Source organism: Eleutherodactylus coqui, chromosome 10 (genome assembly GCF_035609145.1).
Source record: "Eleutherodactylus coqui strain aEleCoq1 chromosome 10, aEleCoq1.hap1, whole genome shotgun sequence".
Taxonomy (NCBI): domain Eukaryota; kingdom Metazoa; phylum Chordata; class Amphibia; order Anura; family Eleutherodactylidae; genus Eleutherodactylus; species Eleutherodactylus coqui.
The window spans coordinates 129,870,127-129,896,322 of record NC_089846.1 but is presented as its reverse complement, the minus strand read 5'-3'; the positions used below and the strand labels follow the sequence as shown (position 1 = coordinate 129,896,322).

Below are 26,196 nucleotides of genomic sequence, written 5' to 3'. Positions count from 1 at the left end.
TAAAACCATTTACAGTAATAGTAATCTGCTTTAATTTGTCTGATTTTGGTCCATTTTTTTTTGTACGAAAAAAAATTGGTTTGTGTGGGCGAATAAATTATCATTTGTACCAAACGATTAAAGTACATTTTCGCTCGTTTGAACGATTTTTTTGAATGATAATGGGCTTTTCTGAGTGAGCCTCTCGGCCCTGAGAGGAGTGCGATGGCTGCCCTGTGTGGGAGACCAGCGAGGGAAGAGCCAATAGAACTGGCAGAGCGCCGGGCACGAAGGGGTGCGCAAGCTACAGCACGTGACTCGTACGCGCGCCGCGGGCAGCGAGGGGTTAATGCGCGGCGTGCGTGCAGGGGGCGTGTAACGGCTCTTCCCGCCGTTGGCGTGACGTCAGCACGTCGTGCGTCCTCGAATGAAAGGAAACAAACACTAGAGATTCCGGAGCTGTTCCTGGGGCAGGAGTGACAGTGCGGCCGGCAGGCGCGGGCTCAGCGGGTGAGTGCGGCGGGCCCGGGGCTCCCTGCCGTACCGGGAGCCGCCGCCTGTGGGGACGTGGGAGGCCCGCTGGGTGCCATTGTGGGGGGCGTCAGGGGGATGAATGATGACTGGGGGTAGTGGAGGCGCCATGTGATGCAGTGAGGAGTGTGATGGCACAGTGGGGGAGGTGACATCCCTGGAGCTGTCACATGGGGGGTGATGACAGTGCTGCCAGCTGTGGGGATGTACACGGCTACCTGTGAGCATAAGGAGGCACCCCTCACTGCCTGTTGCTAGGTAACCGTCTGTATGTGGGGGAGTAGCACAGCGTGTGGATGGCCTACAGTCCCCTGCAAAGGGCAGGCAGCTAAGGGGGCTCCTACACGGGCGGATATGAAAATCGTTCCGAGTAAGAGCCCCTTTATGTCCCCTGACTGCCCCCTGCAATCGGTGTGGCTGAGGGTTACACTGTCTGGGGGTCTCATGGATGCTCAGGTTTAAGGGGGTTCCAGGGAAGTGCTATTAATGAGCCATCCGCAGGGCGGGGGTCCGCCGCTCGGGATCCCAGCTGATCAAGTATTGATGCCCGTGTCCTCAGGGTAGATCAGTGGGATCTCCCTCTAAAGCCCCGCTGGATAACGCTTACAGGGGCTGCCAGCTGGGCACCGGCTACTTAAGGCTGTGTGCCCACAGGTTGGGGTCTGCCAGCTGGGCACCAACTACTTGAGGCTGTGTGCCCACAGGTTGGATGCTGCCAGCTGGGCACCGGCTACTTGAGGTTGTGTGCCCACAGGTTGGGGTCTGCCAGCTGGGCACCGGCTACTTGAGGCTGTGTGCCCACAGGTTGGGGTCTGCCAGCTGGGCACCGGCTACTTGAGGCTGTGTGCCCACAGGTTGGGGTCTGCCAGCTGGGCACCGGCTACTTGAGGCTGTGTGCCCACAGGTTGGGGTCTGCCAGCTGGGCACCGGCTACTTGAGGCTGTGTGCCCACAGGTTGGGGTCTGCCAGCTGGGCACCGGCTACTTGAGGCTGTGTGCCCACAGGTTGGGGTCTGCCAGCTGGGCACCGGCTACTTGAGGCTGTGTGCCCACAGGTTGGGGTCTGCCAGCTGGGCACCGGCTACTTGAGGCTGTGTGCCCACAGGTTGGGGTCTGCCAGCTGGGCACCGGCTACTTGAGGCTGTGTGCCCACAGGTTGGGGTCTGCCAGCTGGGCACCGGCTACTTGAGGCTGTGTGCCCACAGGTTGGGGTCTGCCAGCTGGGCACCGGCTACTTGAGGCTGTGTGCCCACAGGTTGGGGTCTGCCAGCTGGGCACCGGCTACTTGAGGCTGTGTGCCCACAGGTTGGGGTCTGCCAGCTGGGCACCGGCTACTTGAGGCTGTGTGCCCACAGGTTGGGGTCTGCCAGCTGGGCACCGGCTACTTAAGGTTGTGTGCCCACAGGTTGGATGCTGCCAGCTGGGCACTGACCACTTACGGCTGTGTGCCCGCAGGTTGGGGGCTGCCAGCTGGGCACCGGCTACTTGAGGCTGTGTGCCCACCTCGCTCAGTTTGGGGCAGATCTGCACCAGCTCCGCCACGTGTGAACGTACCTTTAAAGTGGGTTTACCTAAAGGGGTCTTCTTGCACAGCTCAATTATGAGTTGCAGTGAGCACTGACTAAGGATACGGCGCTCAATTAAAGGGCCAGCACGGAGGTAATCCAGACTGTTCGGGGATCGTTCATCTCCATACATTCCCATCGTTGTCGCAGAGCATCTCGTATATAGAGGCAGAGCGTCGGGCGATCACTGATCCCTTCACACACAATAGATGAGCACCCACACTTATCGCCTGTGTAAAAGGGCATCAGGAGCTTTGACAGGACATGAATGTATGACCCCTGGGACCCCCACAGGTCCTGAAGTAAGGGGCGTTTGGTCCCATGTTCCTTGCTGATATGTGACCAAATGGTCAGTTTACTAAAGGGGTTGGCCATCATTTTGGGCTAATGATCGCCGAGGATCTTCCACTTGGGATCCCCACTGATCAACTGATTGCTGGAGCCGCTGTCAGCATGGACTCACAGGAAGTGCCTGCAGTACCAAGCTGGGCTGCTGCAGTGTCATCGGCGCCATCTGCTTCCAGCTCTGCCCACATTGACGATGGCGCTGGGAATCAGCTGATCGCCGGGGATCCTGAGTGGCAAATGTCAACAGAAAAAACCACCCCAAGTCCCTGACAACCCTTTACAGTTATGTGACATGAAGTGCGTGACCGCCCCTGATCTCCCATCAGCTGTAATGGGAAGTTTGCGCACATTTGCAGCCACCCTTATGGTGAGGCCAGGAATGGGCCCCTCGGGGGGCCGGCAGTCACATCCCCATCAATCAGACGCTTATAATCTAAGTATTCTTGATGGGGATCCTTAATGTAGCCAATATCAACATCAGACAGACTTCTTCTCCAACTGATTGGGATGCATCGGGGCGGCTCCTCTAAGATCTGCAGGTTCTCCTCCGCAGGTTCAGGTCTCGTCATCTAATTTACAATTGGAAGCGAGTGTGAAATCCCTCTTCCGCTAACCAATGAATGATGAGCTGTGGAGGAGGGTCTGGCAGTGCCCTCTAGGCCACCTACACACGGGCAAGCGCTATATGGGGTGAGAAACGTGGATCGACATCGCGCTCGCCAACGTGCGTTTTTACACTAATGTGAGGCGTTTTTCTTGCAAGAGCGCCTCCCATCCCTCCTGTGAAGTAGCAAATCTCCGGCGCCGCTTTCAGCCGCATTAGAGGATCGGCAAGTGTTTTCCATTGTTTTCAGCCATCTCACGCCGTGTGATGGGCTTTACTGCCCCGTTGAAAACAGTTGGCAATGTGTTCCGAGGAATGTGATAAGATTCGACATGCAAGTTTATCAGCCATGTGAAACCGGCCTAAAGAGTCTTGGGTCTTACAGCGCAGAGCCCCATCCTTGTAGGAAGTGGAAGAGGGGAAACCTACAACTCTTAGGCCTCATGTCCACTAGGAGATTCGGGCCCGTGCGGATTCTCCATGCAGAATCCCGCAGCGGGACCCTCCTTTCCCGGGGACATGAGGCCTGAAAATAGATTTTTCTTACCTGTCCGGACGCTGCGGGTTCCCGTCCGTCGCGGCCGGATCTTCTTTCTCTCTGCCCGGTGGATGCGCTCAGCACGCCGGCAGCGTGCCGCGAGCATGCGCTGTGCACTCTTTTTGAACTCCTGCTCTCCTGCGCCCGGAGAGCAGAAATTCAGCTGCAGGTGTACCGCGGGACCGGACGGCTTCCATAGGCTTCTGCGGGAGCCGTCCGTGCTGGAGACCCGCAGAAAATGGAGTATGCTGCGTTTTCTCTCACGTGTGGGAGAAAACGCAAATCCATTAAAATGCCATCCGCCGGTGCAAATTTCAATCTAATTGCCCGCGGATGGCCAATGGATCCCTATGGGCAAAGTTGAATGCGGATTTCACAGCGGAATCCGCAATTCAATTTTGTTAGTGGACATGAGCCCTTAGGCCCAATGTCCACTTGCACCGCTGCGGTATCCAGCCGTGCCCGCGGACATGGGGAGAAAAAAAGACTTTCTTACCTCTCCAGCACCGATTTCCTCTGCCAGACGGAACTTCTTTCTTCAGCACGGCGGATGTGACGTTTATTTATTTTTAGAATCTCCTGCTTTCCCGCGGCCCGTCCCGTGACCGCTTCAATGGAAGCGATCCGCAGAGGAAATGGAGCATGCTGCGATTTCTTCCCGTGTTTGACATCCGCACGCCGGGAAAAAAATCACATCCACATTTTTCGAATTGCCCTGCGGCTGCTAATACATACCTATGGGCGGTTAGAGCCGCGGATCTACCGCGCAGGTTTTATAATTCTAATCCGCCCGTGGGCATCGGGCCTTAGGGCCTGCATCTCCTGGGGTGGGACCTAACATCACCCTTCTGGTCCAGTAACTTATTTCTGCCCTTTTTGTTACTTTGTCCCCAGTGTTTTGTGAACTTGTCGCAGAGCGAGCTGCAGAACATGTCGGGCTCTTCTGGACAGAAAAAAGGATCGTTGCGGCAACGTAAATGTGGATTCTGCAGGTCAAACCGAGAAAAGGAATGTGGGCAGCTACTGATCTCCAGCAACCAGAAGGTCTCCGCGCACCACAGATGTCTGGTTGGTATCCGTCTCCGTTTCTCTATACATAGACTTCACCTCCTGTGAGGCTTGGAGCGGACTACGGTCATCAATAATCTGACTGCTTCTATTATCTCCTTAGCTATTTTCTTCTGCACTTGTATCTTCACAATCGGACAGTGAAAATCTTGGTGGATTTTCTATAGAAGACATACAGAAGGAATTGAGAAGGGGAAAGAAACTGGTATGTTGCAAAGTTTACAAACTATGTACTTGTAGCGATACATTGTTGTACTGTTACTAAAGGCAATACATTCAGCCTTCTTGTAGTCGGAAGGTTTTCTCCCCAGAGCCATCTGCAGCTTTCCTCTCCAGTGATCGGTGATAATTGCTAGTTTCGGCTACCCTGGCAATCTTTGGCTTAAAGGGGTTGTCCCGCGCCGAAACGGGTTTTGTTTTTTTTCAATAGCCCCCCCCCGTTCGGCGCGAGACAAACCCGATGCATGTGTTTGAAAAAAAAAAAACGGATAGTGCTTACCCGAATCCCCGCGCTCCGGTGACTTCTTACTTACCTTGCGAAGATGGCCGCCGGGATCTTCACCCTCGGTGGACCGCAGGTCTTCTGTGCGGTCCATTGCCGATTCCAGCCTCCTGATTGGCTGGAACCGGCACACGTGACGGGGCGGAGCTACGAGGAGCAGCTCTCCAGCACAAGCAGCCCCATTCAACACGGAGAAGACCGGACTGCGCAAGCGCGTCTAATCGGGCGATTAGACGCTGAAAATTAGACGGCACCATGGAGACGGGGACGATAGCAACGGAACAGGTAAGTGAATAACTTCTGTATGGCTCATAATTAATGCACAATGTACATTACAAAGTGCATTAATATGGCCATACAGAAGTGTATAGACCCAACTTTGTTTCGCGGGACAACCCCTTTAACTTATACTACAGAGGTGATCTCATCAGTGACCATTTCTTTCAGAAGAGAGGAATCGTGGTAGTTAACTGAATGCTAGCATATGTCATCACATTATGTAAAACAACAAAAAAAGGCTTTAGCACCATGTCAGCCAGTAGAGCAAAGTGTGATTGTTCTCAGTGAGAAAAACCAAGTAATCTTGTAGATCTGATACATTTTAATGGCTGACAAAAATCCATGTTAATGAGAGCTTCCGAACCAATACAGGGTTTAAGCCTGAAGAAGAGCCCTGCGTTGGTTTGGAAGCTCGCATTAACATCATGTGCTTTTTGTTAGCCATTAAAAGGTATCAGATCTACAAGATTACATGGTAATTGAGAACAATCACATTATGATGGATGGTGGGGGGTGGAGGGGGGGGGTCTGTCCTCTGCGTTCCTAATTTTGGTGCACTGTGTCACCTGGCAGTGCTGGGAACTACAGCCAGCCTTGTACAAGAACTGCCATTCACTGCGTAGTAGGGGGCTGCTGTGTAAGAAAGGGGATGCAAGCTAAAGCGGTGCCGCATCTTCATTCTCGTGATCGCTCGCCATCCCAGCGGTTACACCTCCGCTTACCCTGGACCACAAAAATGCACTTTGAAATTTTTTTCCTTTCTCAAAATAAACTACTTTAATTTTTGAGTTGAGAAACACAAATATGACACTTTGTTTGTTAGCGCTGGTTTTTAAGATGTACTAATCTCAAATCAAAATACTAAAAATATGCTTTGGAGTTCTTTCTTTTCTTAAAATTAATCAACTACTCTTATTTCGGGTTGAGGAAAGTGAATGGGACATATTTTGTTTAGTAGGCCTAACTTTTTGGTTTTATAGATACACTAACTTCAAATAAAGTGCTTGTCCTGATCGCCTAACTGGATACCGAAATATTGGCGATATGCAGTCTTTAGGAGTTGGAGTAATTTAACGTTCCAGGGCAGAAAATGTCACCTCAGCACATAAATACCGCGTTTCCCCCAAAATAAGACTCCTATATTTTTCTTATTTTCGTGGTGTTTCTTATACTGGCGCAGGCGCTGGCCTCTGTGTCCCTCGCACTGCTGCAGTCCTCAGTGCTAACAGGATTCACTTCTCCTGATAACAGGTCTTTGAATATCGCACCTCCGGTAAGCTCGGTGACTGGTTCATTGAGCGCCGGCTCTGATTGGCTGACGCTCATTCCAATCACAACGCTTACTGGAGGCGGGGGATTCAAAGCCCTGTTATCAGGAGAAGAGAATCCTGTTAGCACTGAGGACTGCAGCAGCGCTAGGGACACAGGCGGTGGTGGCAGGGTGAATATAAGCAATACTAAGCAGTATTCAAAGCCCTGTCACCAGAAGAGAATCCTGTCAGCGCAGAGGACTGCAGCAGCGCTAGGGACACAGGCGGTGGTGGCAGGGTGAATATAAGCAATAAGGTAAAAAAAGTAATACTAAGCAGTATTCAAAGCCCTGTCACCAGAAGAGAATCCTGTCAGCGCAGAAGACTGCAGCCTGCCACAGCACCGGAGACAAGCGCGAGGAACACAGGCGGTGGTGGCAGGGTGAATGTAAGCAATAAGGTAAAAAAAGCAATACTAAGCAGTATTCAAAGCCCTGTCACCAGAAGAGAATCCTGTCGGCACAGAGGACTGCAGCCTGCCACAGCACCGGAGGCAAGCGCGAGGAACACAGACGCCGGCGGCTAGGTGAGTTGTTGTGTTTTTTTTTTTTTTTTTTTTTTTTTTATAACCAGGGCATTGCAGAAGCATGGTAGCTGCGATACTGAAATTCAACATCCGAGCTCAACTTGTGCCTGTGAACACGTAAAATGTACCATCAGCCTCACACAACAATATGTGACTCGCAATTTAACCCCAAAGGGGCTTCAAAATTACGCTGCGTAATGTGCAAGCCAAATTTTGGCACAACTCCAAAACAAAACCAGTTGGTCGGTTGTGCTTTTCCCAGTCCACTAACCACCGGCATGACGATATATGGCTGCAGAATCAGAACAAAGGCTCACAGATTTGCCAAAAACGGTGTTGTAATCTATTTCAAAAGAAAAATGCCCTCCTCCACAACATTGCATCAGCTGGGGGCTTTGAGTCAGAAGATGTTGAGCAACCAAGCCTTTCTTTATATTATGATTTTTCTTTCGAAATGGATTACAGCAGTTTTCGCAAATCTGTGAGGCTTTTGATCTTAATCTATTCCAATGATGGCAGCGCCCACTGCGTATTTGTAGTAGGCGGTTGGGGATATTAACTGTAAAGATAAAATGTAAACATGGACACGTGTTCTCTTCTTGACACTTAGGCTGGGTTCACACGGGGTGGATTTGCCGCGGAAATTCTGTCCGGGATTAGCCAGCCATGTGGACAAGACTTCTCAGAAACCTCGTTCACATGGGACGGCAAGTCCGCTGCGGCTAAGCCGGCAGAAGCCGCCACTGCGGCGCGGATTTGCCTACCGCAGAATGTCTATTTTTTATTTTTTTTATTTTTCCGCTGCGGCCACGCTCTCCTCCTACGGGAGCGCCGGCCGCAGCGGAAGAGCGAGCGGCCGGGCCGCTTCAAAGCCGCCGCGGGTTTTGCAGCGGCGGTTCTCCCGGCGGAAATCCTCGCGGTTTTTCGCTGCGGCCAAACCGCGAGATTTCCGCCAAGAATCCGCCCTGTGAGCCCAGCCTAAAGGTTTCAGACTGAATAATTCTTCAAGCGTAAGCGAATGCTAAACGTGCGCCGACGACTGAACGAGATTCATTCACTTTTTGTTCGTCCCTTTTATGCAGGCTTATAAACCTCTCGTTCAGTCCTTCTCATTCACCTATACAGCCAATGTGACCGCCTGAATGATTCTCTTTTGAACGAGCCAACACTGTATCTGCCTGTATAAACGGGCTGCATGAGAGCGAACTCGGACGTCATTCGCTCGTTCAATCGAACCTGCTTGTCTACAGGGACCTGTAGCCACAGTAATGAATGGGCCCAGGTAGTCCAGATATCTTAGTAGATCTTACTCTGCATGTGTGTCTCTAACCTCTTTCTTTCTGGTTGTCTTACTAGATGTGCACTTTGTGTCACTGTCCCGGGGCTACAATTGGGTGTGAGGTGAAGACATGCCGCAGGACCTATCACTATCATTGCGCTCTGCATGATAAAGCCCAGATGCAGGAAAACCCATCACAAGGAATATACCTGTAAGAATAACTTTTTCTGGTTGTTGGTGGTCAAATGGTGAACGTTGCTTTGGCCAAAAAAAAACAAACCCTAAAGTGGCATGCCAGCGCTAGGGCAGGACCTTAGCTTTTGGAGAGCGATGGTTAAAACTGAGATGTTGAGTCATATGAGCCACATAAACTCCTGCTTAGTGACTGATGGGAAAGGGGCGGCTGAGGCCGGGTATATGTTTTATTACTCGCCTGCCTTTCCATAAACGTAAGGGCCATTTACATGCAACGATTATCAGAAGAGAACACAGACCGCATGCTGTTTTCTGTCCACTGTGCTGTATTCTCCATGGGAGCACTGATTACATTGTATTCAACTTGCAGCCCCACGGCAGTATAAAGAGCTGAATGCAGAGAACAGACCACCTGCTGTTCTCTGCATTCAGGTCCTGAAAGGTGATTTACATGCAAATGAAGGTGGTAAGCTGCTAATGGACACTAATGCCCATTAGCAGTTAATGCAAAACAATTGCTCAAATCCTATCTTTTGAACTATTATCTTTGCGTGTAAATGGGCTTTCAGTCTGTTGCTCTTATGACCTGATGGGTCCTAATTGTGCAGCAGTTTTTCCATTCATGAATGATTTTTCTGTCTCCTGGTAATTATATCCAAGTATAATGTTTAATCTTGCCTAAGGTTTGTTGTTGAATTTGTACTTTTTGAGGGTGCATTGAATCCGTCCTTTTATACTGCCTACTTTGCCGCTATTGATGGATGGTGTCCGTTTTCTTGGATTCAGTCTGCTTGTAACAAGCATTCTTGAGGAGTTTTGTCTCCATACCCCCCATCCAATCTTTGTGATGGTCACAGGACACTTCCAGGTACTGCAGTCGTTGCCTTCTCTCGGGCACGGTGGGGCAGGCCTTGCAGTTCAGGTAATTGCTGTGTCTGTCTGGACTTATTAAAGCACTGTCAGGGAGGAATGAATAGATGGGATGAGTTTTGGTTTATGGCTTGGCAATCCTCAGTGAAATGCCCCAGGAGAAGCACTGCTGGTATATAAACATGGCAAATGCACAAGAATGTTCTGTAAAGGCAGAACTTGTAAACTGGGCATTTAAAAATGTGTTTAAGCCCTGTCCTTAAACTTAATGGGTCTCAACTGTGTTTTTGTTTTTCTTCCTGCTATTTTAGGATTTATTGCCGGAAACACAAAGAACAGATGCATAACTCGGAAGGTAAATATTCATCTGGGAACATCGTGGAAGGCAACAAGTTTGAAAGCTGAACCTAAAGGGGTTGTCTGGCCTCGTTTCCACAAATGGCCTATCCTCCGGACAGGTCATCAGTAGTTAATAGGTAGGGGTCTGCCACTCTGGATGCCCGCCCATCAGCTGATCATCCGGACCACTGTCCATGATGTCCTGATCAGGAGAGAGGCAGGAAGGGGACCAGCAGTGCGACTCTTCCATTAATTTCAATGGGAGCGAAGCTGGCGCCCGCACTTCCTGCGCTGACCACTGATGACAACATCCATCCCTTTGCACTGGACATTGGGTCAGATGAGAAGGATGGGGGGTCCCGAGTGGACCTCAATCCATCAACCACTGATGGCCTATCCAGAGCAGTAACCCATATCAAGCAGTTAGAACACTGTTGTCATTTTCCAGATGACTTTAGAAAAATTAAGGACTGGAACATAATGGACTCCTATAGGCGACAGCTTTAACACCCCCCCCCCCCCCCCCATCCCCTCTTCTTTTTACGTCCTACAAGTCAGCCAGAGCTAAGTATGGTTTATTTTAGGCAGCTTACACCCTGTAAGTGGAAGTAAATGACTTGTGTTGCTGTTGGCGTAGTCTCATCACACTGGCTGTAATATAGAAATCTGTGTGCTGTGATCATCAGTCTAGGATCCAAGAGCTATAAAATGTTCCTGGCACTCGGGACTGCCGACCAGACAACTGCTGTACTGAGCGATTGCCTCTAGATGGCAGCTTTGCATCCTCTCTGAACTTGTCTTACATTTACCATGTGAGCCCAGCTTCTACGGTTTTCTTATTGTATTGCGGACTGCTGGGATGCTGTTGTTGAGCGTATGTTCTGAATGCACAAGCCGGTTGATTCTAAAGCACTTTACACTTTTTCCCTTTTGTATTTTTTGATACTTCAGATGAATTAGAAGAGTTCAGCCACAGAGACTTGAGTCCGTCGCCTCGTAACCGTGGTAGGGGAAGGGGCTCGCGTGGAAAGTCAAGGACTGCAAATTCCAGAGGACAGTCTGAGGAGAGCAGGCTCCCTTCTTCACACTGTACGGAGGAAACTGAAAGCAGCTCCAGCGTACGTTATGGCGGGGGTACAGGGCATGGAAGTGGTTAAAGCAATTCTGGCCTCATTTTATAAAGAGCGCCCTATGGTTGGCGCTACATGGCTGCAGCAATGGCTTTTATGTGCCAAAAATCTATATTCACGCCGCCCTACAAAATAAACCTATAGGCGGCAAAATTTAGGCTAATGTGCGTGGTTCTGAAAAGCCACATTATTTGTTATTGGTGACCTACGTGCTTTCAAAGTAACATCTTACAGTATTTGAGGCGATATAAGAAACCTGTAAAGCATAATACTGTATATGTGACATTTGTATTCGCTAATGTTAAGATATGCAGAAAAATTGATACCGTGCTGCTACTTTTTTCCCTACAGAGAGACCGGTCACCCCACAGAAGCAGTCCCAGTGACAGTAGACCGAAATGTGGCTTCTGTCATGCTGGGGATGAAGAAAATGAAACGCGAGGGAAACTTCATCTATTTAATGCAAAAAAAGCAGCAGCTCACTACAAGTGCATGGTAGGTGTTGGTACATTAGTTCCTAAAATTGGTTTAGTCTGATCTGTTGTTAGTCCTCCACACAGACTTCAAAATATGTCTGTTCTGATCAAAATATCTGAGCATCCGCCTTAAATGAATTCTCCGTACTGCCCTCGGCGCTTTTCTATCCAGTGTAAAAGGCTGACGGGAACGGAGACTGTGAGACGGAAACAAATGTGTATTCGCTCTACGGTGTTATTGAGGTTCTGTCCCCACGCTGTTTTCTGCATGGAGGATGGAACTACCCCTGGATTTAAAAACCCGATGTGAAAACTGCTTCACACGGATAAAGTATTGTGTGCGCCTCGCCGGGCACGGGATAGTAAAGGTTCTGCTTTGTAGAAAAATCAAGTGCTTATTCCATGCCATCAACAGGATTGTCTTCTTTCTAGCTTTTCTCCTCTGGTACAGTCCAGCTGACAACCACCTCAAGGGCCGAAGTTGGAGATTTTGACATAAAAACTGTGATACAAGAAATGAAACGTGGCAAACGCATGGTAAATATCTGGCCGTTTTACATATGCCCTGCAATGTATTCCCTCACACGTATTTATGCCTGATTCCAGCAGAAAGTGCGCAGTTTAAAAAAAGTTGTATCTCTGATTCTGCTAAGTTTGCGACATTTGTGTTCACTGCCAAAAAGAAACAATGAGAAGTGGGTGTGGTTAAAGCAATAATGTACCTTTTTGGAGGTGCTTTAATATCTAGTTAATTTGTTATTGATTTTTCTGCAGCAAATCCATGCCAAAATCCGTGATGAAAGATTTTGTCACGGATCCCAGCAAATGTCACCCCTTTAACTTTAATTTGAAGGGTTGGAATTTGCTGTGTGTGAATGGGTCCTTAGGCCCGTTTCTCAAATAGTAAAGAATAACTGCACGTTTCACAAACTTTTGATGTGTCAGAGACGTTTCAAAAGTTGTGATCAGTGGGGGGTCCCACTGCTGGCAGTCTTTCTATAGACTTCTATGTGGCCATCCCCAGCTGCTGGGAGGAGCCCAAAATCAGTGAAGACAGCTGAATTAGGGACAGTGTTTGGGTGAATGCTGAAGTCTAGAGATGAGCGAGCGTACTCGGATAAGCACTACTCGCTCGAGTAATTAGCTTTATCCGAGTATCGCTGTGCTCGGGTCTAAAGATTCGGGTGCCGCTGCGGCTGACAGGTGAGTCGCAGGGGAGAGCGGGCGGGAGAGAAGGAGAGAAAGATCTCCCCGCTCTCCCCTGCAGCTCCCCGCTCCGTGCCGGCACCCGAATCTTTAGCCCCGAGCACAGCGATACTCGGATAAAGCCAATTACTCGAGCGAGTAGTGCTTATCCGAGTACGCTCGCTCATCTCTACTGAAGTCCCCTTGTTCTAGTGATCAGTGGGGATCTCCGCAGCGGGACCCTCAGAGTTTTTATGGGAAATACAAGTAGTCATTTGCTCAAACACATGATGGTAGCCTGAATTTCGGTGAAGCAATGTACTGTTGTTACCAGCATGAGCTCAAAACAGGGAGTGAATCTATCACTGTGCAGGCTTTCTTTACAGTACTTTTGTGCATGTTTCTAGAGTTTTCTCTTTGGAATGTATTAATTAAAGGAGAACAAAAAAAAATTATAGTTTCATATGTTTTCCCATTTTTCACAACTTTTTTTTCTTTCATGTTTCCTACACAGAAGTGCACGTTATGCGGCCTTCTAGGTGCTACTATTGGATGTGAAATCAAGGCTTGCGTGAAAACATATCATTATCATTGTGGCGTTCAGGATAAAGCTAAATATATTGAAAACATGTCACGAGGAATTTACAAGTAAGAATGATTTTTATGACAAGTGCTTGCAGTCAGTGAATGGACACCTCTTCCCCCCCCCCCCCCCCTTCCCTGAAGGCTAAAATCCCATCCTGCACACATTTGCATGATGTATGTGTATCCAAGCGGCATAGTGTTGTAACGAGCCATTCATTTGTATGCGCAGGATGGGTTTTCAGCTCCTGGATGTAGATAATGTTTCCACTCATTATTTGCAAACGGATAGTTAAATGAGTTTAGTTTGGTTTTGTTTTTTGTTTTTTGTTTTTTTAACTTTGCAAATGACTTGGGGTGCATTCAGACGAACGTATATAGGCCGGGTTTTCACGCCTAGCCGATATACGGCGTCTCTCTCTGCAGGGGAAGGAGGCTGGAAGAGCCGGGAGCAGTGCTCTGAGCTCCCGCCCCCTCTCTGCCTCCTCTCCGCCCCTCTGCACTATTTGGAATGAGAGGAGGCGGGACAAGGGGCGGGGCTAAGTTCCAGGAATTAGGTCTGCCCCTGTCCTGCCTCTTCTCATTGAAAATAGTGCCGGGGGGTTGAGAGGAGGCAGAGAGGGGGCGGGAGCTCAGAGCCCTGCCCCGGCTCTTCCAGCCTCCTCCCCCTGCAGAGAGAGACGCCGTATATCGGCTGGGCGTGAAAACCCACCCGATATATGGTCGTCTGCACCCGTACTTCTATAAAGCTGCAATTCTTTTTACATGTAGATCTAGAATATAAGTTTGATGTACTGTTTTATGTATACTTGAACTTTCATTTCTAGCTACCTCCATGAGAAAAATTAGGAAAGTCTCAGTAGAGGAATTATTTTTATTTTTTTTTAGTTGCCCCAGTCCATAGTGGGTTTTTAAAAAAAAAAAAAAGTTGGAAAAGCAAACAAACCAACTAGAAATGGTACAGGATTAGATAAACATGGCTTCTTTCTTTCAGAATCTGCCCCGCACTTGTTTTAGTCCTGCAGCTTGGCTCCATTGAAGTGAGTGTCCACAAGCTGTCAGCAGGCACTACTTTTGAAAGAAAGTAGCCATGTGTTTCCAATCCTGTAAAACCCCTTCGAAGCTTTTTCAGTTGTGTTCAAATTCTTAAAAAGCCATTTAGAGCAAATTTTTTTTCCCCCTTTCTCTGCAAGAAATTCACATACTGTAGATTTGCGCAGGTTTAAAAAAAAAAAAGTACAAAGCAGTTAAAATGTAACAAACTCATCCACTCGCTGCAGACATCGTCCTCGTGGAAATTGACTTACGGTGTGGATTTTAAATTCTCTCTGCAGATTTTGTGCAGTGCATAGGATGAGATCTGTAGCAACATGGATATGTAAACCATCTGCAGACTTGGGCACAGGGAATGCCCATTACGTCTGGCCTTGGTGCAACCCCATGATTTGTATGGGCACTGCAGAAACATGTCACAGCCCCTTGGCTCCTCTTCAGCTGCTAACCAGGGACTGATCAGCTTATGTCTGACCCACATTCTGACAGATGTTAAGTGTGCCGTCACTTGCTACTATGAATGCTTTGTCACGTTATGTCTTTATATACTCCTATTCCTCCAGGCTGTATTGTAAAAATCACAGCGGGAATGACGAAAGAGATGAAGAAGATGAGGAGCGCGAGAGCCGGAGCAAAGGGAACGCAGCAGATGTACATGGCAATAACAATCCACCACAGGTCAACGGAAATTAAGACCAAAGCAACTAAAATCAGAGGGATGTGGCAGAAGCATGGCAGTGCGCTGCACACTTGTGATGGGGGAATGCTGGACATTTTTTTCCAAGTTGCATTTTAGAGAAGATTTAAAAAAATCTTTTTGGGGCGGGGTGCTTTTTTTTTTGTTTTTCTCCTCCCCTCTCTTCAACCATTTTCTAAGTACCAAAACTGTATGGTTCATGATATTTTGGAGTCCTTAAACTCAGTGTTTTGGGCAATTCTATTTTCTTTGCATCTACTTCATGCTGTTTTTTTTATTTTTTATTGTTTTTTTTTTTAATAGTTGCTTTTAAAATGGCGCTTTTTTTTTTTTTTCAAAAATTTCTGGACTCTGGAAGAAACCTGATTGGCTAGAAGTGGATTGCAAGGTATTTTGCTTCCCATGTGGCAGCAAATAAATTAAATATTTGCCATCTCACATGTTGGTAGCCTTTTCATTTTTTTTCCCTAATATCCCCAGTTCCTTGACATTCCAGTCTGTTCAAGTGATCAGAAAGAGAAGTCCCTTTTAGATGAGCAACGGCCATTCAGTGTGGCAGGATTTTATTTTTGGTACAGCAATATTGTACATTTCTATTTCCCGGCATAAATATATTATGTATTAACAGAACCTGCGGCTGTCTGCTGTGTAATTTTACAAGGAAGGGATAAATAGTGAAGGCAGCTTGTCATATACTGTATGCCGCCTTACTGACAGCATTAAGTAGTAACAGTCATGCTGGTTTCAGTGGTCTGTCCCTTAGGGCTTATTCAGACTACTGTATATCGGCCAGGTATTCACACTGGCTGATATACGGTGTCCCTCTCTGCAGGGGGTGGAGGCTGGAAGAGTCGGGAGCAGTGCACCGAGCTTCCGCCCCCTCTCCACTATTTGCAATGGGACAGGGCGGAGTTAAGTCTCGGAACTTCGCTCCGCCTCCTCCCATTCCAAATAGTGAACACTCCCAAAAAACTTTCCTTATAAGTGTCAGGCTGCTGGAACCATTGACTCACATCAGCGAGTGCAGCATGAAGTACATGACTGGTTCCCTTTTAAGCTGTAAACCATTTAAATGTTCCGGTACAGTATGTTCCCAAGTGGTAGATTTATTGCAGAAATGACTGATTGTTCCATAAACCTACATATATGGGGTTGGTATAAATCCGTGCACCTGCTGCACCCACTCCCATTTCCATGTGTGGCGCACAGTCGGTCGCAGAAAGTTTCTGCAACTAAATCTGTCACCTGTGAATGTGTCCTAAGACCTCCTTCAGTGTGGAGTCAATACTACGATGTCCAGCAGGTTAACAAACCTCTATTATAACATGACCAGTTCTCCGATAAAGCATGGTATCTCTCGGGCAAGGGGCTCATAAATTGTATCGCCGCTCTTGAACCCTGCACCTCTGTAAGCGCATTACCTGGACAGGTTGCTAGTAGAGATGAGCGAGTATACTCGCTAAGGCACATTACTCGAGCGAGTAGTGCCTTAGCGAGTATCTCCCCGCTCCTCTCTAAAGATTCAGGGGCCGGTGAAAGGTGAGTTGCGAGGGAGAGAGAGCTCTCCCCTTCGTTCTGCTCCGTTCCTCCCCGCTCTCCCCTCCGTTCCTCCCCGCTCTCCCCTCCGTTCCTCCCCGCTCTCCCCTCCGTTCCTCCCCCGCCGGCCCCCGAATCTTTAGAGACGAGTGGGGAGATACTCGGCTAAGGCACTACTCGCTCGAGTAATGTGCCTTAGCGAGTATACTCGCTCATCTCTAGTTGCTAGCCTTTGGATGGACACACAGTTCTTGCTGGTGATCGGAAGCTAAAAAAAAAGTTAATTAACTGCGTTATGTAGTTTATGGACTTTTATGAAACTGGAAAAGCCATTCAGTTGAAGTGAAATTGTAAAAGTACCTGCTTTTTTTTTTTTTCTTTCGTTTGAGCTCTGCCCAGACGCTCTCTTCCAGGAGTCGTTGCTGAATGATGGACGTATGAGGATGTCCTTGTAGCCGGTTTAATATCCTAAGTTAAGCATCCATTGGACATTTGCATGTGTGCCCGACATCGGTGATCAATCACATGACCGAAATCAGCTTATTAGCGTAAGATTCGTGTGAGCGGGGTTCCTATGGACTTATTGTCTCTACTACCAATCTTGATTTGCTAATGGATGTGACAATCACTCTCGCCGTCCCGGATGCTGAGCCTCTTTCCACTGCAGGCAAAGGAAATGTGATAGAAGGCAAATGGGTTTTAGTTGGTGCTGGATGCTTGTAGCCAGAGTAAAGCCGTACACACGGGAGACCTTTCAGATATTTGGTAATCATTAGGTTCCCTTTAAATCATACTGAACATTTAATGATCCACAAACCCATCCTAACCTTTGAGCCCCCATAAACTATGTTATGGGGCTCAAATGTGAGGACCTGGAGGCTGTGTTCCATACTCATCGGGACCCCTTTCCAGTGCTGTGTCCCTGTTGTGACTTTTCAGCTGGCGCTGTGCGTGAGCTCTTTGATTTCTGTGGGGCGCAAATATGACACTCGCTTCCCGCTAAAGATGCAGAGGCGCACTTTTAAAATGTGTATTTCATATTTCCGTAAGAGGTTAACCTAGTACGTTCTGATCGCGCCCACAGCACAGACCTGGGGTGTATTTGCTAGTAACCCTGTCAGGAAATTAATCTGCCTTTCTCTTTAAAGGGGTTTTTCCCACTAAATAAATCTGTCACCTTTTTGCATAGATGGGGATATATGATCCCGGGACCCCAAGATGGCATGAGAACGGCAGTTCGAGTCCCCCTGGTGAGTGCAGTGGTGGTGCACATGTGCAACTACTGCTCCATTCACTTCAATGGGACTGATGGAGGAAACGGAACTCATTATTTAGCTATCGCCATAGACTGTGTATAACCGTTCTCCATTGAGTGGGGGGGGGGGGGGACTCAAGAACTGCCATTCTTAGGATTCCTGGGATTCCAGTGGTCAGAATTCGGCAACCGTATTTATCACTTGTCCTGTGGTAGGTGCTAAATGTTTTAAGGGAGCAGCGAAGTTAGAAGAACAGGGGTAGTTTCTCCAAGAAACGGCACCACTATTGGGGTATAATCGCACATTGCGGAGCAAATCGGATGTTGGTGCGAACTTTTGTGTAGGTTTTACTCATTGCATTTCGATTTAATGAAATCCATCGTGAAAATCTGTTGCTTTTCTACAATGAGTGAAGCAAGCGATGGAATGGAAAATCCTGTCCGTTTTCTGCCGTCAGTGACTGGACAATCACATAAGTTGGACCGTACATTGCTGCGGGATTTTAGTCTCCATTCTGAAGCCAAATTACCTTACAAGAATTCCCTTTATGGGGCTATGTGTAGTATCAGTTAGTCAATGGTGTTGAGCTGCAGTACCAGACACAACCAATAGACAAGGGTGGTGCTATTCCAGCAAGAAATTGCTCAAGTGTTTCTAATGATCTGCAAACCCTTTTAGCATTGCCTCACGTTTTTTTGTTTGTTTCCCACCCCTTCATTTTTGCTGGTGAACACGATGACCTTTATCGCTTGCGCTCTTACATAATTAGGTCCTACAGAGAAGCCTATGGGGGGGAAAAGTCTCTCCTCGACAATGGTGCATTATGATAATAGAAGATTAAAACTCTGATGCTCGCAGTTTGGGTCAGACGGGTACGGACACAGAAATGCAGATGTAATACGCTTGTCTATAGCCGGCATTAAGGTACGTTCACAGGGTGCGGGTCTGTGGCGTAGGCACGACGCTGAAGACGTAAGATCCACAGCATTAAGCGACTCGCTGCATAAAATCCACAGTGCAGAGGATGAATCTTATACCGTAAGATCTATAAAATCTGTGGCACTTCTGACCAGTGGGGATATACCCTAAGGGGGGTTTCACGTGTGATTTTTGGATTTTTCCTTTTCCTTGTAGCTTTGGGCGAAAAAAAAAAAAAAAAAAATTCTTTGCTGCAGTCAGTAGGGAGACTAAAATGCTAGAACTGGTGCTTTTATTCCACCGGCCCACCCTGGGTTATTTTATTTTTATTTTAAACCCCTTCCCTTCAAGAGGCGTAAGTCAGGTGACCTCGTGTGCAGTGGGGGCTCCTGTCTGTTAACCCTTCAGATGCTGCTGTCCGTACCATGGCAGCCCAGGGACTTTGTAAAGGCGTATTGCAGCACTTGGTAGAATGCCTGCCAATGCATTACATTGTGTGCGCGATTTACACGATTGCCGGTTCAGTTACCCTATGGGGTCTAAAAATATGAAAATAAGCTTTAATACATTAAAAATATAGTAAGTTAAACATTTTCTAAGTCATTGCATAAAAAAGGTATCTTTTCACCTGTAAAAGTCTAACTAAATTCCTATTTATTCCTCATAGTGAATGCGCTTTCTAAGAATAAAAAGCTAGTCCTATGTACCAATAGTACATATAGCGCTGCGGTGAAGCACGCCCTCACCCCTGTCCATGGACCGAAAAATGAACGCTGTAAAACCACGCGCTGCCGGCTAACTTTTTTTTTTCTCACTGTGATGTCTGATGGGTTCTCCAAATTTCTAGGTCTATTCTGAATTACCTGAACATTGAATCTCTGGGACAAATGTAAGCCTTCTAGCAAACTATATATACAGTGCCTGCTTATATAGGTCTGGCCAGGCACCGCTTGTTCCTCTGACTTATCCCTAAGTGGTTTTCTTCGCCGGGGTTCGTTAGCTGGGTGACTGCCGGCTCCGTTGTGTTTTGGTCTTTGCAGTTGAACAATCACAATGTTTTCGGAGGAGTCCTCGCCACTCTTTACTGCCATCATTATTTGCTTTGTCACCACCTTGAGGTCTTGTTCGCAGTGGACTTCTGACGCAGTTCTTCTATATCTTATTTACCTGTACTTGCCATTGTCAGGTGACTTTTCAGATTGTGTTGCATGTTTACCTGAGGAGCATTTCTGCCATTTACACCGTATATACTGCGTTCTTTTTTTGCTAGTTTTCTCCTCTGTATGCTCTGTTTGTAATTGGCAGTTTTTACTAAGTTAGGCCAGTTTCACACGGGCGAGTGCAATGTCGCATTTGTCGACGTGCATTTTACCCGCGAATGTGAGGCGGTTTTTCAGGCCAAAAAAGCCTGGCTTCTGTGAAATTCCCATCTTTTCGCATGATGGATCAGATTTCAATGGGAAACCTCACTTACCAATCCCACATCGCGTGGCATGCGAGAGCCATGCCATGTATTTAGGGTCCCGTTGAAAACCATGCGCGATGTGTTTCAAGGAATGTGTTTTTGAAAAGTGTTTTTTTTTTTTTTTTTTTTTTAAATTAACTTTCTCGCTACAGGATTGCACGATTTTATCGTGGGTAGCAGCGGCACGATGCTACACTTTCCCGAAGAAAAAGTGTCACTGATGCTACAAAATCGTGTGCACATAGCGATATCGCAGTCACCCGTGTGGAAATGGCCTTAAAAAACTGGAGCTTGCAGAGATGAAAACTGGGGATAAATGCAGAATAGACGTCATATAATGGGCAGATATAGTGTTATACCTTATCTATACATGGCATCTTATTTTGAAGTTTGGTACGCTTTAAGCGTTTGGCATACTTTAAAGGGGTTGTCCCGCGAAAGCAAGTGGGGTTATACACTTCTGTATGGCCATATTAATGCACTTTGTAATGTACATCGTGCATTAATTATGAGCCATACAGAAGTTATACACTTACCCCTCCGGTGTTGGCGTCCCCGTCTCCATGGCGCCGACCGAAGCCTTCTTCTGCCTGGATTAGACCCGCTTGCGCAGTCTGCTTCTTCTGTCCCGCTGAAGGGGCTGCTCCGGCGTGCTCGCGCCGCACAGGTCTTCTGCGCATGCGCAGAAGACCTCTGCGGTGCGAGCATGCCGGAGCGGGACAGAAAAGGGCAGACTGCGCAAGCGCGTCTAATCCAGGCAGAAGGCGGCTTTGGTCGTCGCCATGGAGACGGGGACGCCAACACCGGAGGGGGTAAGTGTATAACTTCTGTATGGCTCATAATTAATGCACAATGTACATTACAAAGTGCATTAATATGGCCATACAGAAGTATATAACCCCACTTGATTTCGTGGGACAACCCCTTTAAGTCAGGAGGAGATCAGAGACCAGTAGAAGTGAAAACCAACTTTTTTTTTTCTTTTTTTCTTAAAATGCTCCCTTTAAAAAAATAAATAAATAAAAAAAATTGCAATATAAATTTCCACCTTTGTCCCTACAGCAAATGTCCCTTCTGCTTGTCTGCAGTGGGGTGCAGCACATACTGAGACCCCTTCTGCTGTTTGGTTGTTACTATTAGTGCAGCACTCCACAGTAAGACTTCTTTACCACGAAGCGAGAAATGGTTCGCACAAGTGAACGATGAGCGTTCGCTCATGCAGATAATTCATCCAACTGCCATTTGCTCGATCGTTCAGTCCTTCACATTCGCTACGCCAGTGAATGTGAACGATCGCTTGTTTATACGTAACGAGTTGCACACGGGCCGACAATGATTTTTCTGGCTGCATAAAATGAACGACGAATAATAAGCGAACCAATTATCGTTCTCCCATCAGCCGTGTTTACACGGAGCGATTGTTCGAATTTGCATGCATACACAACATGAATTATGTCAAACGACTTAACACAATCGCGGGTCTCGTCTTCTATATCGCCCAGCAAAGGGTAACGGAGCTCTGGTGGGTTCCATGGGTGGGCATACCACCACCTGCTGTCTTTGGGCACGTTTTGGTTAACATGGACACCCCTCTTATCTTTATAGCAGCTAGAGAGCTGTATTTCTGATGCAGCACTTCAAATCCCCTGCGTAGGTGCTTGGTTCTGCTTCACATTTTATGATTTTCTTCAGAGACGGGCTGACTATACAGCCCTAGGGAATGCTAAAGAGGTTGTACAGTTGTAAGTGATTGATGGCCTATTCTTAGGACAGGCCATCAGTAGTAGATTGGTGGCAGTCCACCACCTGGGTCCTCCAGCTGCTGACCATTCATTTCAATGGGAACTTTGGCTGCAATACCAAGCTTGGCCACTAAAGTGAGAACAGAGCTGTCTGCTCCCTGCAGAAATCTGCGCACTAAACAACTGATCAGGGGCGGATGGGCCATTAATGCTTTACAACTGGACAACCCCTTCACTGTATTAGAATGCAGTGAACTGTGCTACAATTCAAGTTCCATGCAGGTTGCCTCCTGCTCTATATTGTATAGCGGTCATGTGATGAGATGCAATTTTAAATAGAAGTGTTGACTGTAGATTGGGCTTTGCTTTAACGTCTTGAATGCCATTGAACAGCCAGGATACAAGGGCACATGCATGGTTTATACCGATCCTCATAGGCGCTGTGGGGATGGATCAGGAGAAGCCTGTATATATTCTGTGTGGTCTTGTTATGTTCCTGAGAAGTGCCTTACCGTGTAAATACCCTGTATTTGTATATTCTTGGCTAGTGACAAGATACAGTTTGGTATAATGTATCGCTGTGTGTTTAGTGTATGTCAGTACGTGTCGTTGTACTAGTTAGGCATGACTTATTTATAGTGGTATGTAACATTTACATGCATTTATTTCGTTCTGCCATTGTTCTGTAGCTACGGACGTCTCATGTAAGCGTTAGGAACTACTAAAGGTCGGCTCTGGTAAATATACACATTATGGCGGGTGATTTTGTCATGTTTTTTCCTATTGTACAGCAAGGGCATGGAAACCTTGAAAAAAAACTGACCACTGTAGTGTGAAAGATTGTCTAATGTACAGGTTTAATTTTATTAACCCTATGGTAATGACTTTTTTATTAAAATGATTACAAAAGTTTTACTCCGAGCTCTACTGTTCTTTATTGGGGAATGATGTAACAACAATCATACGAATTGGTTTTCACTGACTTTTGATGAGGGCTCCTTCACATCAGTGCAGCAGAGTTTCTGTTTTCTTGCACCATTCAGGGAACAGGAAGCTGGCACTCCGAGCAAAAGTGTTTGTCTTGTAATGGAGCCGAATGGACTATAATGGGACCGGTTTGGTTTCCGTCCGGTCGGCGTTTTGCAGGACGGAATGATGCACCATGTTGTGCGATTTTCCTTTTGGTTTATTAGTAGAAATTAGTGGCACTGATGTGAACGAGACCGAACCTTGTATGGAACAGAAGTGGAGTAACAAGAAGGCAAAAAAACGCATGTTGCCAAACACTGAAGTCAGATGTCTGCAGCCAATTATTTTTATTGGTCCAATTAAGAACAACTTGTTACATTTCAGAAGTATTAATTGGTGGGGCCCCATTAATCACTGAAATAGAGAGGCAAACGTTCTCAGTTGAGCGCTGTGCCCATTCAGCTGTTTCAGTCCCAGCTTGAAGCTGTGCATGGGTTTCATAGAAAGTGCCCGGCTCAGCTGAGTGCTTCTGCCTTAGTGGTCGGTGGGAGTCCCTGTATCGGGGCCTCTACCGATTCATGGCAGAATTTTTTGTTTATTTTTTTTAACTTACAAAGGTTGTCTGGTTGTAAACTATTGATGATCTATTCTCAGAAAGGGTCATCAGTAATTGTCAGGGGGAGATCCCTGCAGATAGACCCCTATCAATCAGCTGTTACATGGGCTTTTACTAGTGCACTGAGCTAATTTTTGCAGGAAGCAGACAGCTCCATTACCACCACAGTGGCCAAGCTTGGTGTTACAAGTGCTAAAATGATAAAAACTTTGGGAAACAGGTGCAACCTGATAAGAAAATATGCTTATTTAGGGAAAGTTTTGCTCAACATGTCTGTTTTATTGTATAACCGGCATACATCTGCGGTTTGAGGCTATTACGTCTCTTCCTCAGTATTTCCTTGGGACATGCTGTACATAGAATAAAGCCCCAAAATCAATTATATAACAGGTGGGACATGTGATCGGTGATATGAAGGATAGAAGTGACTATAAACTGGGACAAACTAAAATAGGGCATAAGAAAATACAATTAATGTTCAGGGTAAATCCTAGATATAAAACCTAAACAATACATGACAAGACGTAGGTGATATGACTGGGAGATAATTGTTTTACCTAAAATGACTAATACGTGGTTGTACATAATAGAGCCGGCTGTCTAAAACCAACATGTTTATTGGGGATGTTTGACCTAAAATCCTAAAACCTTCATTCAGCAAACAATGAGGATTTGAGTCCTCACACATATAAGTGTGGGCTTTAGCCTTAAGGACTATAGAGTTACCAAGGGAGGAGCAATAGAACAATCTATCCCCAAAGTACAGAGAATATGCTGTTCAAATATACATAAATAACAGTATGCAAATGTAGCGTACAAAGTAAAGACGAGAGGGACATAGAACCATGCCGGCTAAAGAACCAATAAACCAATATTTGTGTCTGAATACAAAGGTATAAACTGTTGTGCTGTATAATCTGAGACCCCTCAGTGTTTGTATGTAGAATGCCAAAACAAGCCCCGCGGTTGAGAGCCGGGAGCCAAGTGCCGGCGTCCTGCAGCATGATTGCAAAGTGGCACTAAATTAAAAGGGCGGTCTGGCAGCAGAAAGCAGGTGGGCGCATGCACGCTGCATCACGGGAAAGCCAGAATGACGGGACCGGATCCCCGGGAACTGACCTGTGGAGGTTTTGAGGGATTGAAGAGCCGGTCTGCAGACAAGGGAAGCTGTGTTCTTATGGCATGCTGAATAAAAGTGCTGTTAGTTTCTATATGGATTTGTCTGTCATTGATGATCTATTGGGACAAGATCATAGAAATGGATATTTAGTGATAAGGTTATGGGAATAATGCCAGTGTTTAAAAATTAATACCTGAACTATTTTGTATAAATAGATGAAGTATGAGAATTTTGCACACAATATTGTCTAATAAAAATAGGAGCCGGCAGATATATTTTATACCAGAATTATACATAAAAATACTAGAATATAAAAAAAAGGATTAAAAAAAACAAGGCGGAGTGTAAAACTGTTTGCATCAAATGTTTTGTTTTGTCCCGTGTGTGTGTACTTACATACATACATACATACATACATACACATTCATTCATTCATTCATTCATTCATTGTGTGTGTTCTCTAGACATCGCCCTTCTCTTGAGGGTTCTGACTCTTATATATTAGCTAGTATTTGTTCTAATGCTATTACAAAGTCACAGTTGTGTTTGAGGGCTGCGTGTCGAGATCCACTGTGTTTTAGAAGACTTTGGGTGGTGGTAACGCTGTTTGGTCAGCACCGTAAATGTTAAATAGTGCGTCCTACATTGTTTTTTTAAGTTTAAAATCTTTCTGGCTCAAAAATGTGGTAAAATGTATTAAAAACTTCACTGGAACCTTCCAGAATAAAAATCAAGTCATCTATATAGCATTTGTAAAATTTAATGTGTTTCCACTACTTATGGTCTGACACTTTTTTTTTCCCCCTCAAATTTGCCAACCTTACAACCCATTTGGCCAACCATACATTTAACACACACCCCGCATTTAACCAGTGTGATCGGATCCTGACAAACAGGATACTCACTATTGAGAAATCATTTTATTTTTTTTTATTAGAAATTAAACACTAGTTATCATAATGTCTATGAAAGAGAAAATAACATTTTGGGGGCCCATGACAGCGACTGTCTCTAGATCCACCCACATACTAGTCCCACCCAGAGGACAGACAAGAGCCACCCAATCACAGGTTATCACATGGACGAGACCCACCAATGGTTCTCTCCTAGCAGTGTCTAGTCCCTCTTCTGTTTCTCTTCTCCAAAGAGAGATTCTTCCTTAAACTAGGAGCCAGACCGAAGAGCCCACACGCCCCAGACAAACATACCGAACCAGCTCCAGTCACCAAAAAAAAGAGCACAAAACCTGGAGATAAGGAAATCTCTCCCAAAGATCTATCACCCACAAGAGACTGTTCCAGTGCCTCTAATCAGCCAGAGCTCCCCCTCAGCCTGATCACAGTTCCCAATCAAACAATACAATCATCTGATCAATAGACCCAATTAATTTCACACTGGGCGAGTGCAATATTGGTCCGTGTATGGCCCCATTCATAAGCCTTGCCTACCAGCTCTGCTCTCCTGCAGGCATCAAGCTAACCAGTTTTAGCTTAGTGTCTGTAGGAGGCAGACCTCTTCC

General features: G+C 46.6%; 1 protein-coding gene across 1 annotated transcript; it reads left to right on the top strand.

Annotated features, from left to right (window-relative positions):
- The first annotated feature begins 383 nt into the window (after positions 1–383).
- PHF6 (PHD finger protein 6) lies at positions 384–15,685 on the top strand. Its single transcript, XM_066581847.1, has 10 exons — positions 384–489; positions 4,459–4,632; positions 4,736–4,837; positions 8,606–8,739; positions 9,905–9,948; positions 10,884–11,050; positions 11,414–11,557; positions 11,971–12,075; positions 13,238–13,371; positions 14,922–15,685. Exons 2-10 carry the CDS (start codon positions 4,495–4,497, stop codon positions 15,049–15,051), a joined length of 1,098 nt encoding a protein of 365 aa, XP_066437944.1. The 5' UTR covers positions 384–489; positions 4,459–4,494; the 3' UTR covers positions 15,052–15,685.
- The last annotated feature ends 10,511 nt before the right edge of the window (positions 15,686–26,196 follow it).

What these genes read in the sequence shown, in the direction of transcription:
- PHF6 (XM_066581847.1), top strand. Translation starts at nt 4,495, where the DNA reads ATGTCGGGCTCTTCTGGACAGAAAAAAGGATCGTTGCGGCAACGTAAA. An exon ending in CCGCGCACCACAGATGTCTG is followed by an intron (nt 4,633 to 4,735) that starts GTTGGTATCCGT and finishes TTATCTCCTTAG; the next exon opens with CTATTTTCTTCTGCACTTGT. An exon ending in AAACTGAAAGCAGCTCCAGC is followed by an intron (nt 11,051 to 11,413) that starts GTACGTTATGGC and finishes TTTTCCCTACAG; the next exon opens with AGAGACCGGTCACCCCACAG.